Raw genomic sequence first — 13,223 nt, forward strand, 5'->3', positions numbered from 1 at the left:
TCCTGCGATACAATTTGAACTGGCCTCGGGAACCAAGGGGCGGCACAGTGGCTCAGTGGTTATCCCTGCTGCCTCACAGCGCCAGGGACCCGGGTTTGACCCCAGCCTCTGGCGTCTGTCTGTGTGGAGTTTGCACATTCTCCCTGTGTCTGTGTGGGTTTTCTCCCACAGTCCAAAGATATGCAGGTCAGGTGAATTGGCCATGCTAAATTGCCCATAGCGTCAGGTGCATTAGTCAGGGGAAACGTAGAGAAATAAGGAAATGGGTCTGTCTGGGTTACTCTTCGGAGGGTCGGTGTGGACTTGCTGGGCTGACGGTCCTGTTTCTACACTGTAGAGATTCTAAGGTAAAAACGAAAGAGACAAAAATGAAGCCATGTTCTGTGGGAATGAGGCTGACTAATCCTTTGGCCCCTTTATTGTCAGGTCAGATTACCTGAAGGTGCTGGGGATATGGTTCCGAGGTGTCATGGTGTGCATTTAATAATGAGAAAAAATGAGTAGCTGTGGTCAAGCAAAAACTAGGTATAAGGGAGTGCTGGTCCCTCTCCATAGGGAGTAAGAATCCAGTCATCAATTGAGAGAGATTTGTGGTGTTACTCTACATGACACAGCCTGGCTCACTCCTCATTCTTGCACTGTGGAAATCAATCACTTGTGTCTTTATCTTTTACAAGGTTGAAGATGAACTGGGTTCATAGGGCACGATGTGCAAACCTCTGGATAAAAGGAAAGAAATAACAGAACCAGCATCGTTCTCAGTCTGATGACCAGCTGTATCAAGGAGTTCACAGACCCTCAGTATGCAAACTAGGTATAAACAAGGACTGCAGATGCTGGAAACCAGAGTCTAGATTAGAGTGGTGCTGGAAAATTGACATTGATGAAGGGCCTTTGCCTGAACCATTGATTTTCCTGCTCCTCAGATGCTACCTGACCTGCTGTGCTTTTCCAGCACCACTCTAATCTAGACTCAGCATGCAAACACCAAGTGTCACGTCGTGCAGTGATTCCATCTATCCCCAGTGTTACGGAGTACAGGTCTGGCTCCAGAACATTCCAACAATGCCTCCGGCCACAAGTTCACCAGGTGGTGGTCAATATGTAATATCCTTGAGGTCCTGAGGGGGGCAAAAAGAGATAGATTCATAGGTTCATACAGCGCAGAAAAAGCCCTTTGGCCCATCAAGCCCTACATAACTAAAGTGAACTAATCCCAATTCCTTGCATGGTAGGTCCTGCTTGATGGTACAGGGCAGGCTGTCTATGTCACTTGTCAGATGCTTCAACAGCAGAACTTACCAACACACACCAAAATGTGGCTTTGTTGGTGATGAGCAAAGGGGAATAACAAAATGCACTGGTTTAATGTGGTTTGATTTCTTGTGATTAACTCTTTAAGTCCCTTAAAAGCATTTCAAGGGAATGCAAGCTCAGTCTGTACAGCTGATGGCCATTTTGAACCTGCTCTCCTGAAGAACTGACTGAGAGTGCGATGTGGTGGAGCTGCAGATAGCAGAATTGTTTCTCCATCAATGTGCGGATCTACAGTGTATTCAACGGGACTATCTGGAGGAACAGATCCTTCAAACTAAAGGAAACGACTAGCACAGAGTGACCGTTTCCTACGCAGTAGCCTGATCAGCAGATTCGATTGATGCCATGATGTCAGGAATGTTCAGGTCCACATTAGTAGCAATATTCCCTTCCTGCATCACTGATTGGGGGAAAATGCAACATTTGGGGTGATATCCAACATTTGCTGAAGAGAATATTTTCACCTGGTACCTGTACTGGTAGTTTTTATGGGATTCAGACTTTGTGGTGGATCACCTATAGTTTAATCAGGTCTCCAGGGCCCTGGTAGGTCATCCCTGAGCTAAGCTGTAAGGTAGAAATAAGCCTCCCCCACATGGATGGACCCTCTGGATTCACTACAGCTGGTCACTCCAGGATTCCTCACTGCTATCCGACTCCACTTAATCCATTGTGCACCAAAATATCAGGTTCCACAATGCTGCTGAATGAGCTGCTTGTCTCCATTGGACTACTGGCCTCTAGAAACTCCTGCCCCTCTGTGAACTGTTTTCTGAGGCTGTCCTCCAGCTCCTGGTCCAATAACATGAGTCCAATCACTTGGTGACACTGTAGGATTCAGTATCCCAGACATCCCATATCTTACCTCAACTCCTGATGTTCCTGTTTTGGAGCAATAACCTTGTGTCAATTGGAAGGTCAACCCTGTTTGCCTTGCATTCACTCATACGGCATTTTTCAGCTGAGCACTTCTTGCTCAGTCCTCGCACACCACGGTGAAGGCCCATCTTAATCTTGTCGTGACGCTGTTACCCATTTACTGACCTGACCGTCTTCAACCATTATAGTGAGGTCAAGGAAATGCGTGGTAGGAAGGAGTGGATCTGATCCATAGGAGACGGAGTGAGGAGTGAGGCTAAATGCAGGTTGCTATTGGAAGAATAAACCAGGTACTCAGGCCTCTTTCACTGGCACTCAGGTAAGATGTGTAGACAATCACGTAGAGTATGTTAGCATCATTCACACTGTCCTTTGTCCTCTGGGTGATTGAGGTGCTACAGCTATGCCAAAGACTTTGCAAAGGTCCTGGAGGATCTCACCCTCAAAGTTGCACCTCTGCGATCTGTATTGGAACACCTTAATAGGCTAGCCAACCACACACTGCCCGCATCAACCAGCCAGAGCTATCTGAGTTTGAAGCTTATTTCATGACAAATGGAAAAGGTGAAACTACACCTGGCCTTACCTCTCTGGACCTGGTTCCATTCTTACTCACAAGTGACACTCATTTCAAATGTGATAGCAAATCAGGATCAGAATGCTGCCTTTGACTTGGAGAATGGGCATTGCGTCAGCCACAGCCCCTTCCCACTGAATAGGAATGTGTTCCCTCCCAAGGTTAGTCTTTCAATTAAGTCCACACTGCTGGACCCAGTTACCACTGTTGATGGCATTACCACGACCGAGCTCTTCACCAAGACGTGAAGAGGAAAAAAAAGGAAAACAAACTAAAAGAAAGGTGGACAGAGCAGATGAGCCCCAGGTTCAGAAACCCTACTCCACCGTCATCTTTTTTTCCCACAGTGGAAATGCTCAGACATTAGGGAGATTGACGTCTTTAAGACTGTAGCAGATATAGATTTTGTCCACGAGAATGGTCTGTTTGAATGTGAAATGTCAGGGAGGATCGAGGGACATGTATACAAGATATGAGATGACAAGAGATTATTCGCTCACCTTCTGGAATAAGACATGAGCTGGCTCTGTGGTTGGGGATTCAATAGTATTCACCAGTCAAACAAACAATACCCAATTATTCTGGGAACCGTTTTGTATCCAATCAGCACCCTCTAAAACTCAGGGAATCAAATCCGAATCCATCAGTCTGGTGCTAGTGCAGCAGCATTCAGTTTGCTGTGCTACCATTGTTCATCATTTGACACGTTCTGAGATAAAACTTGTTTTGAAGGAGAATCTTTGATGTTTCTATTGTACTCTGGTGTCAATTCCAATCTGAAATTTGGGCTAAATCTGCTAACATGTTAGCTTTCTACAAAGCTTAGACCTGAAGACCATAAGTCAAAAAGGCAGAAATAGTCCAAAGATGTGTAGGTTAGGTGAATTGGCCATGCTAAATTGCCCAATGCGTTAGGTGCATTAGTCAGGGGTAAATGTAGGGGAATGTGCCTGGGTGGGTTGCTCTTCAGTGGGTCGATGTGGACTCGTTGGACCAAAGGGCCTGTTTCCACACTGTAGGGAATCTAGTCTAATCTAATCTAGGCCATTCAGCCCATCAAGTCTGCTCCATCACTCAATGAGATTTTGGCTGATCTGATAATTCTCAACTCCACTTTCCTGCCTTTTTCCTACAGCCCTTGATTGTTAGACTGATTAAAAATCTGTCTATTTCAGCCTTGAATATACTTAATTACCTAGTCACAACAGTCTTCAACAGTAAAGAATTCCACAGATTCACAGCCATCTGAGAGAATAAATTCCTCATCATCTGCATCTTAAAATTGCAATCCCTGATTCAGAGATGATGCGCTCTGGTCCTAGACTCTCCCACAAGTAGAAGCAACCATTTTGCATCTGCCCTGTGAAGTCCCATAAGAATCTTGTATGTTTCCACAGGGTGATCTCTCCTTCTTCTACATTCCAATGAGTGCAGGCCTAACCTACCCACCTCTCCACAGTGCTGAAGAACTGCAATATATAGAGTCATAGAGATGTACAGCATGGGAACAGGAACAGACCCTTCGGTCCAACATGTCCATGCCGACCAGATATCCCAACCCAATCTAGTCCCACCTGCCAGCACCCTGCCCATATCCCTCCAAACCCTTCCTTTTAATATACCCATCCGAATGCCTCTTAAATGTTGCAATTGTACCAGCCTCCACCACTTCCTCTGGCAGCTCATTCCATATATATACAACCCTCTGTGTGAAAAAGTTGTTAGGTCTCTTTTATATCTTTCCCCTCTCACCCTAAATCCATGCCCTCTAGTTCTGGACTCCCCGACACCAGGGAAAAAACTTTGCCTATTTACCCTATCCATGTTGTCGAATACAGCACCAACAATGTTTTCTTTTTTAAAAAATCAAGGATTCCACTCTAAGAATCTGTATTCCTTTACATAAGATTTGGACAGTATTTCCATGCAGGCATCACACACACACACTCACACATGCATATATATACATACATACACACATACACTCACACATGCATATACACATAAATACATACAAAAACACACGCACACATAACAATAGCCAGACACATGCTAGAAGATTCTCTCAATTCAAGAAACTTACTTGGCTTTGGAGTGACGTCATCAGAGATAGCATCAAAGAGATCAAAGTCATCACTGCCACCTAAAACTAAAACAAAATGTAAAATATCAGAGGCATGTTACAAATATTGTATCAAATCTATTTTTGACTAACTGCTGTTTTCAAGGCAATGAGTGAGAAGATTCTGTCAACGGAAACTGTTTCACAGAACAAGCTCAAGGTGAGGTGTGTTACTACCTCAGGCAGGGAATATTTATTTAAAAGGCATCTTCTTCAAGTTGGTGTCAAACTCATGAACTGCCATTGCGTCATGACAATATCCTTCTGTTTATGTTCAACTTTAAATTTTTAATTTAAAAGAGTTTTGAAAGTCTATGGATCTAGTATAATCCAGTCACACAGGGACATTTACACATTTTTTCCGCAAACTAAGCAGTAACAGACAACTTTGCTATCAGGTCAAAGGAAAACTTCAGCGTTGCGTGAACCAGGATATTACTGACATTTTTCAACAATGTCCAAAAGTGCTTACAGTCAGCATTGAGATTCTGGTGGAATCTCTTGTACATGTGTCACTTGAGAAGTAAGCACGGCTGTTAATCTTGTCAAGACCATAGACCTTTGATTTCAAAAACAATTCTTCCAAGCAATAATCTGACTTATTACTCAAGTGCAAAACACTGCAGCATGGTGTCTCAGTGTTTAGAACTGCTGCCTCAGAGTCAGAGTCAGTGTCAGGGACCGGGGTTCAATTCCAGCCTTGGGTGACTGTCTGTGTGGAGTTGCACATTCTCCCCGTGTCTGCATGGGTTTCTTCTGAGTGCTCCGGTTTCCTCCCACAATCCAAAGATGTACAGGTTAGGTGAATTGGCCATGTTATATTGCCCATAATGTTCAGGAATGTGTAGGTTAGGTGCATTAGTCAGGGGTAAATGTAGAGTAATGGAGTAGGGGAATGGGTCTAGGTGCGATACTTGGAGGGTCAGGGTGGACTTGTTTGGCGGAAGGGCCTGTTCCTGCACTGTAGGGATTCTATGATTCTATGACTGCGGATGTTGGAAATCTGAAATAAAGATTAAAAACACAGGGAATGCTGGATAACTGAGCAAATCTGGAAGTGTTTATGGATAGAGATACAGAGTTAACATTTCAAATTCAATATGTCACTTCTTCAGACTGAAAGGTGGTAGAAAATGATGGCTTTTACGATGTTGAGAGACTGGGAGGAGAAACAACTGGAATGGATTGTATGTGAGAGTGCACTGAGCAAAACAAAAGGAGTGATAATGGCAGTAAAGGGAGTGACAGAGATGACAAATAGGTGTAAATGAAGGTCGGAGAAAGAAAAGGGGTCCACACTGCTGAAAGAAAAGTTAGCCACACACAAAAAGTTGCAGCTGATGGTATCCTGCTGGAGGTGGTGGAAATGGAGGAAGATGATCCCTGAATGAAGAGACTGGAGGCTGGAAAGTGAAGACAAGGGGAATTGCAGCATTGTTTTGAGAGGGAGGGGTGAAGGCAAAAGCACCTGCCCGTGGAAGCAGCAACATCCTTCATCATCAGAGGAAGAGTGGACAGAATGGTGAATACACAGAAATAGCTCATAGTAGACAATAGACAATAGGTGCAGGAGTAGGCCATTCTGCCCTTCGAGCCTGCCCACCATTCAATATGATCATGGCTGATCATTCCTAATCAGTATCCTCTTCCTGCCTTATCTCCATAACCCTTGATTCCGCTATCTTTGAGAGCTCTATCCAACTCTTTCTTAAATGAATCCAGAGACTGGGCCTCCACTGCCCTCTGGGGCAGAGCATTCCACACACCCACCACTCTCTGGGTGAAGAAGTTTCTCCTCATCTCTGTCCTAAATGGCCTACCCCGTATTTTTAAGCTGTGTCCCCTGGTTCGGCACTCACCCTTCAGCTGAAACATGTTTTCTGCCTCCAGAGTGTCAATTCTTTAATAATCTTATATGTCTCAATCAGATCCCCTCTCAGTCTTCTAAACTCAAGGGTATACAAGCCCAGTCGCTCCAGTCTTTCAGCGTAAGGTAGTCCCGCCATTCCAGGAATTGACCTCGTGAACCTACGCTGCACTCCCTCAATAGCCAGAATGTCTTTCCTCAAATTTGGAGACCAGAACTGCACACAGTACTCCAGGTGTGGTCTCACCAGGGCCCTGTACAGCTGCAGAAGCACCTCTTTGCTTCTATACTCAATTCCTCTTGTTATGAAGGCCAGCATGCTATTAGCCTTCTTCACTACCTGCTGTACCTGCATGCTTACCTTCATTGACTGGTGTACAAGAACACCCAGATCTCTTTGTACTGCCCCTTTACCTAAATTGATTCAATTGAGGTAGTAATCTGCCTTCCTATTCTTGCCACCAAAGTGAATAACCATACATTTATCCACATTAAACTGCATCTGTCATGCATCTGCCCACTCACCTAACTTGTCCAGGTCACCCTGTAATCTCCTAACATCCTCCTCACATTTCACCCTGCCACCCAGCTTACTATCATCAGCAAATTTGCTAATGTTATTACTAATACCATCTTCTATATCATTAACATATATTGTAAAAAACTGTGGTCCCAGCACTGATCCCTGCGGTACCCCACTGGTCACTGCCTGCCCCATTCCGAAATGGAGCTATTTATCACTACTCTTCGTTTCCTATCAGCCAACCAACTTTCAATCCAAGTTAGTACTTTGCCCCCAATACCATGCACCCTAATTTTGCTCACTAACCTCCTATGTGGGACTTTATCAAAAGCTTTCTGAAAGTTCAGGTACACTACATCGACTGGATCTCCCTTGTCCATCTTCAGAGTTACATCCTCAAAAAATTCCAGAAGATTAGTCAAGCATGATTTCCCCTTCATAAATCCATGCTGACTCTGACCTATCCTGTTACTACTATCCGGATGTGTCATAATTTCATCCTTTATAATAGACTCCAGCGTCTTTCCCACCACTGAGGTCAGACTAACAGGTCTATAATTTCCTGCTTTCTCTCTCCCACCTTTCTTAAAAATGAGATGGTGGGTGAAATAGAGTCTGCGGCAACTTTGAGGTAATGGGAGCCGGTGCTGATCGAGAGGGTCAAGAGTGTGCATGAGGTCAATCTTTATAGATGTGCTACAGAGGGCATCACAGCATGGTATAGTAACTGCTCTTTTTAAATCACAAGAAACCACAAAGAGCTGTGAACACAGACAAATCTGCAGTCCTCACTTTCTCCCAATCTATTACACAAATCAGCCTTCCATCCGGTGACTCCACCTATACTTCCTGCCACCTCGGGAAAGCACCCAACATAATCAAAGACCCCTCCTACCCCAGTTGTATGCTCTCCGACCCACTTCCATCTTGCAGATATAAAAGTTTGTTCACACATAGAAGAACAGCTTCTTCCTTGCTGTTATCAGAGTTTTGAACAGACCTCTCAAATGTTAATTCAGATCTCTCTGCACCTTCTCTGCTGCTGTAACACTGTATTCTGCACTCTGTTCTGCTAGCCTTATGTACTTTGTATGGTACGATCTGCCTGCATAGCACGCAAAAGCCCACTTTTCACAGCATCTCGGTACATGTACATAGGGTAGTGGTGGAGGGTTGTTTTTCAGACAGGAGGCCTGTGACCAGTAGTGTGCCACAATCATCAGTGCTGGGTCCACTGCTTTTTGACATTTACATAAGTGATTTGGATGTGAATATAGGAGGAATGGTTAGTAAGTTTGCAGATGACACCAAAACTGGTGGGGTAGTGGACAGTGAAGAAGGTTATCTGAGAATACACCAGGACCTTGATCAGATGGATCAATGGGCTGAGCAGTCGCAGATGGAGTTTCATTTTGATAAATGTGACGTGCTGCTTTTTGGTAAGGCAAATCAGGGCTGGACTTAAGTCCTTAATGGCAGGGTCTTAGGAGTGTTGCCAAACAAACAGACCTTGGGATGCATGTTCATTGCTCCTTGAAAGTGAAGTCACAGGTAGATAGGATAGTGAAGGCGTTGGGTATGCTTGCCTTTATTGGTCAGTGCATTGAATATAGGAATTGAAAGGTCATTTTGGGGCTGTACAGGACATTGGTGAGGCCACTTTTTGAATATTGCATTCAATTCTGGTCTCCCTGCTTTGAAAAGATATTATTAAACTTGAAATGATGCAGAAAAGACTTACAAGGATGTTGCCAGGGTTGGATGGTTTGAGCTATATGGAGAGTCTGAATAGGCTGGGGTTATTTTCCCTGGAGTATCGGACACTGAGGGCTGACCTTATAGAGGTTTTTAAAAACATGAGCAGCATGGATAGGATAAATAGACAAGGTCTTTTTCTCAGAGTGGGAAAAGCCAAAATTAAAGGGCAAAATTAAGGTGAGAGGGGATAGATATAAAAAGGACCCAAGGGGCAACATTTTCACACAGAGGGTGGTGAATGTATGGAAGTGGTGGAGGCTGGTACAATTACAGCGTTCAAAAGGCAGCTGGGTGGGTACATAAATAGGAAGGGTTTAGAGGGATATTGGGGCAAATGTTGGCAAATGGGACTAGATTAATTTAGGATATCTGGTCAGCACGGACAACTTGGACCGAAGGGTCTGTTTCCGTGCTGTATAACTATGACTCTATGTGACAACAATAAAGCAATCGATATCCCTAGCGCGTTAATCCAGATCTGTGGATTACTTGTTCAGTATATGTTACACATGCATTGACTTTCTGAGCTACAGTATAAAAGAAACGTCCCCCTCCAACTCTATTTTGATTTAATCCCTGCCCTCCCCTTCACTGTTTGATCACACACCATTGCCCTTTTGTGAAGGGCACTGCTTGTCACTGGCCACTTGGATGTTTTCCTATCTTCCTGGTGGTGGAAATTGAATAAAGATTTGTGCACTTTGTGTCTCTCACTGTGTCTCACACCTGCACACACACACCATGGGTGCTGGGGAAAAATAAGTAATAATAAGCACTACCGCAGTTAGGCGGGAGTGTGGGGGTTATTTAAAAAAAAAGGAAAAAAAAACGTTCAATCAATCCTAATGGCCTACTATAAACTTGCAACGAAGGATAAAATATAATCACAAAAAGTACTGTGTTTGGGAGACCAAGTACACTTGTATGCTGCAGTTGGATGGTTAATCTTCCAGGGCTGGGTTACCAGCAAAGCTTGTCACAAGCAAGTTTCTCTCGATCAGTTCCTGATGTGCCATGCCTTTCTCCTTGCAAGCCTAAATAAAGGCCCCTTTGCATTCTGTATGACCTCTTTGAGTTGTGAAGACAGTGTGTCCGATAGGCTACTACTGCCATCTCTTGAGCCACCAGCAGGAGGCAGGTTTGCAGAAAGGAAGGCCAAAATCTCAACAGAAATGAAAGTTATAACTTCAGGAATGTGTCTTCAAAAAATCCTTGAAAGAGATACAGTACCATTTGATATTTTATTAATTTGGCAGCAATGGACTTCTTTATTGGGAAATAAAATTGGAAATATAGAGTTAAAACTCAGATAATACCAGGTTGTTAATGAAGGAGCAACACTCTGAAAGCTAGTGCTTCTAAATAAACCTGTTGGACTATAACCTGGTGTTGTGTGATTTTTAACTTTGCACACCCCAGTCCAACACCAGCATCTCCAAATCATTGGAAATATATTTGATGTAATCTTTCCATCTCTAAGACATCACCTACTCCTTAATGAGTTGCAGTGAGGTTAGAATTTATGTGAAGGTATATGCAATGTATTTTCATTTACTATTATGCTGTATGCAGCATCAATGGGTGATGACTCAATGGCTACAGAGGGACTAGATTAATCATTTTATCTAAGTTGGTAAAAGCTCACAATGAAGTCCACTACGATGTTGATATATTTTAATCAGCAAACATTTTTTTTCTTTTGTTTTAAAAAGAATAAAGCTCCCTTTTCTCTATTAAAGAGAAAATTAACTGAAAGTAAAGTTGCCTCCACACTGTTCCCATCAAACACTCCAAGGAGAGGTCCAGCACGAGGTAAGAAGAGAGCATACGTCTCAGACCACCTCAGATTGTTATGATCTTGCCTTTATTTTTTTCAGAGGTTAAAATGTTTCTTCTTGCAGCTCTCATGGAAGGATCTACTAACGTTAGCACACAGTCTCACCAGTACTGAGTGCTCCAGTAACTCATTCAAGTGACCATTCCCTGGGCATGTGAGTCTAAACAGCGAATTATCCGAAGGCTGTTTGGAGCTGAATACAATCTGTTCTCTCCAGATAGCCATACTTGTACTTTCGAGCTAAGTTAGACACAGGGTTCTGTTTCCCCTTCCCAGCATGGTAAAGTGTTGAAGCCTCCCGAAACTGACTGCACATTTTACCCTAACACAGATGAGCTAGTGAAGCACAGGCTAGGTAAGTCTTTGCAGAACCTCTCCTGAATGTCACCAACTCAAATACGCATCTTACTTTAGAGGAAGCGGTTAGGCAGTTGAGCCACTAGCCCTTGACAGAAGGAGTATATGTGGCCCCCACTGTTATCATACAGACTGTCTGGGCACAGTGAGCCACAGTGTGAATGTAGGGCAGACAGCCAAGTTTGTGAGCGATGATCTCACAGCTGGATGGGTGCCAGCTCATTCTTTCGTTGACTGCCTTGTAACTTATCAAATAGCCATAACTGTAAGTCTGACATGTCTGTAATTTATACATCACATCAGTCATTGCATTATCCAATCCTGCAAATTTATGGTGGCTTGTATTTATAAAACTAAGATACTGACATTCAAGATGTGAAATGGAATGGCTGCTTGATCTACAATTACTTCATGAGACCTGCAGTGAGATTTTTCAGCTGATTTTCTGCAGCAATTTCTCTTCTCCATGCCACCCCCTAACTACTACAATCCTTGGGAAGGAGCAGAGGGGAAAAAGGCAGAGTTTTAAATACCATATTAAGCACTAGAACTAGTATAATCCCACACGATTGGAATTAAAGTGACAAGCTTTCTCACAATCCATATCACGAAAGAGAACTCTGATGTCTAGGACAGTTCAGGATTGGATAAAGAAGAAATCTAAAGGGAGCATTTCAGCTGTGGACCAAGAGGAATGTAGGAAGTGCAGGAGGGAACTTAAGAAAGTAATTAGAAGAGTAAAAGGGGGCATGAAAAAAGACATGCACAAAGCATTAGGGAGAATCCCAAGATGTTTTACAAATGCATTAAAAGGGCAGAGGTTAACCAGGGAAAGAATAGGGAAAAGTGAGTTCTGCAGATGCTGGAGATCAGAATCGAGAGTGTGTTGCTGGAAAAGCACAGCAGGTCAGGCAGCATCCAAGGAGCAGGAGAATCAACGTTTCGGGTCGGATCTCCTTCCTGATGAAGGGCTCTGGCCTGAAACGTCAATTCTCCTGCTCCTCGGATGCTGCCTGACCTACCATGCTTTTCCAGCAACAGACTCTCGACAGGGAAAGAGTAGGGCCCATTCGGGACCAAGAGAGCAATCTGTGTTTGAAACCACAGGGTGCTGAACGAACACTTCTGTCTGTCTTCGCTCTGGAAAAGGAGAACATAGGTATGGAATTCAAGAGAAGGGACTGAGAGGAACTTGCACAGTTTGACAAAGGAATTGGAGAGGTATTGGAGGTTCTGTTGGACTTAAAAGAATAGACAAATCCCCTGGCTCAGATGAACTGTGTCCCCAGGCTGCTGTGGGAGGCTAGGCAGGAAATTGCAGGGGCACTGACACAAACTTTTAATTCTTCTCTGGTCACCGGGGAAGAGACAGAGGACTGCAGGATGGCTAATGTGGTTCCATCTTTTAAGAGGGGTAATAGAGATGAACCAGGAAATTACAGATTGCTGAGACTCACATCAATGATAGGAAAACTATTGGAGAAAACTTTGAAGAAGAGAATTAATATGCATGTGGAAAGGCATGGGTTAATTAGAGAAAATCAGTGTGGCTTTGTCAAAGGCTTGGAGTTGAATGGTCAACGTTTGTTGCATTAATCATAGAGTCCCTACAATGTGAAAACAGACCATTTGGCCCAACAAGTCCACACCAACCCTCCGAAGAGTATCCCACCCAGACCCACTCCTCCACCCTATTACCCTACATTTCCCCTGACTAATGCACCTAACATTCACACCCCTGAACACTATCGGCAATTTAGCATGGCCAATTCACCTAACCTGCACATCTTTGGATTATGGGAGGAAACCAGAGTACCTGGAGGAAACCCATGCAGACATAGGGAAAATTTTGCTTTTTGTCTTTGCCAACCTCCAAGGACTTCAGATCAGAAACTACACAGATCTCACCACCTGTCCGGGCTCACAAGTCTATTCCTGTTTTAGTTACCTCGAGCCCCTGCAAATCCCTGCGGTTTTTCTATGCAC

The 13,223-nt window shown here is 43.8% G+C and overlaps 1 protein-coding gene across 7 annotated transcripts in view; it reads right to left on the reverse strand.

The window, feature by feature from the left end:
• Positions 1–13,223, reverse strand: part of cd99l2 (CD99 molecule-like 2) — a 201,803-nt gene that overhangs the window by 96,424 nt on the left and 92,156 nt on the right. For all 7 annotated transcript variants that reach the window (XM_072595549.1, XM_072595551.1, XM_072595548.1 and 4 more), the window contains exon 2: positions 4,857–4,922. In XM_072595549.1, the coding sequence (XP_072451650.1) occupies positions 4,857–4,922 (66 nt within the window). The remainder of the gene's footprint in view (positions 1–4,856; positions 4,923–13,223) is intronic.

This window comes from Chiloscyllium punctatum, chromosome 25 (assembly GCF_047496795.1).
Source record: "Chiloscyllium punctatum isolate Juve2018m chromosome 25, sChiPun1.3, whole genome shotgun sequence".
Lineage (NCBI taxonomy): Eukaryota > Metazoa > Chordata > Chondrichthyes > Orectolobiformes > Hemiscylliidae > Chiloscyllium > Chiloscyllium punctatum.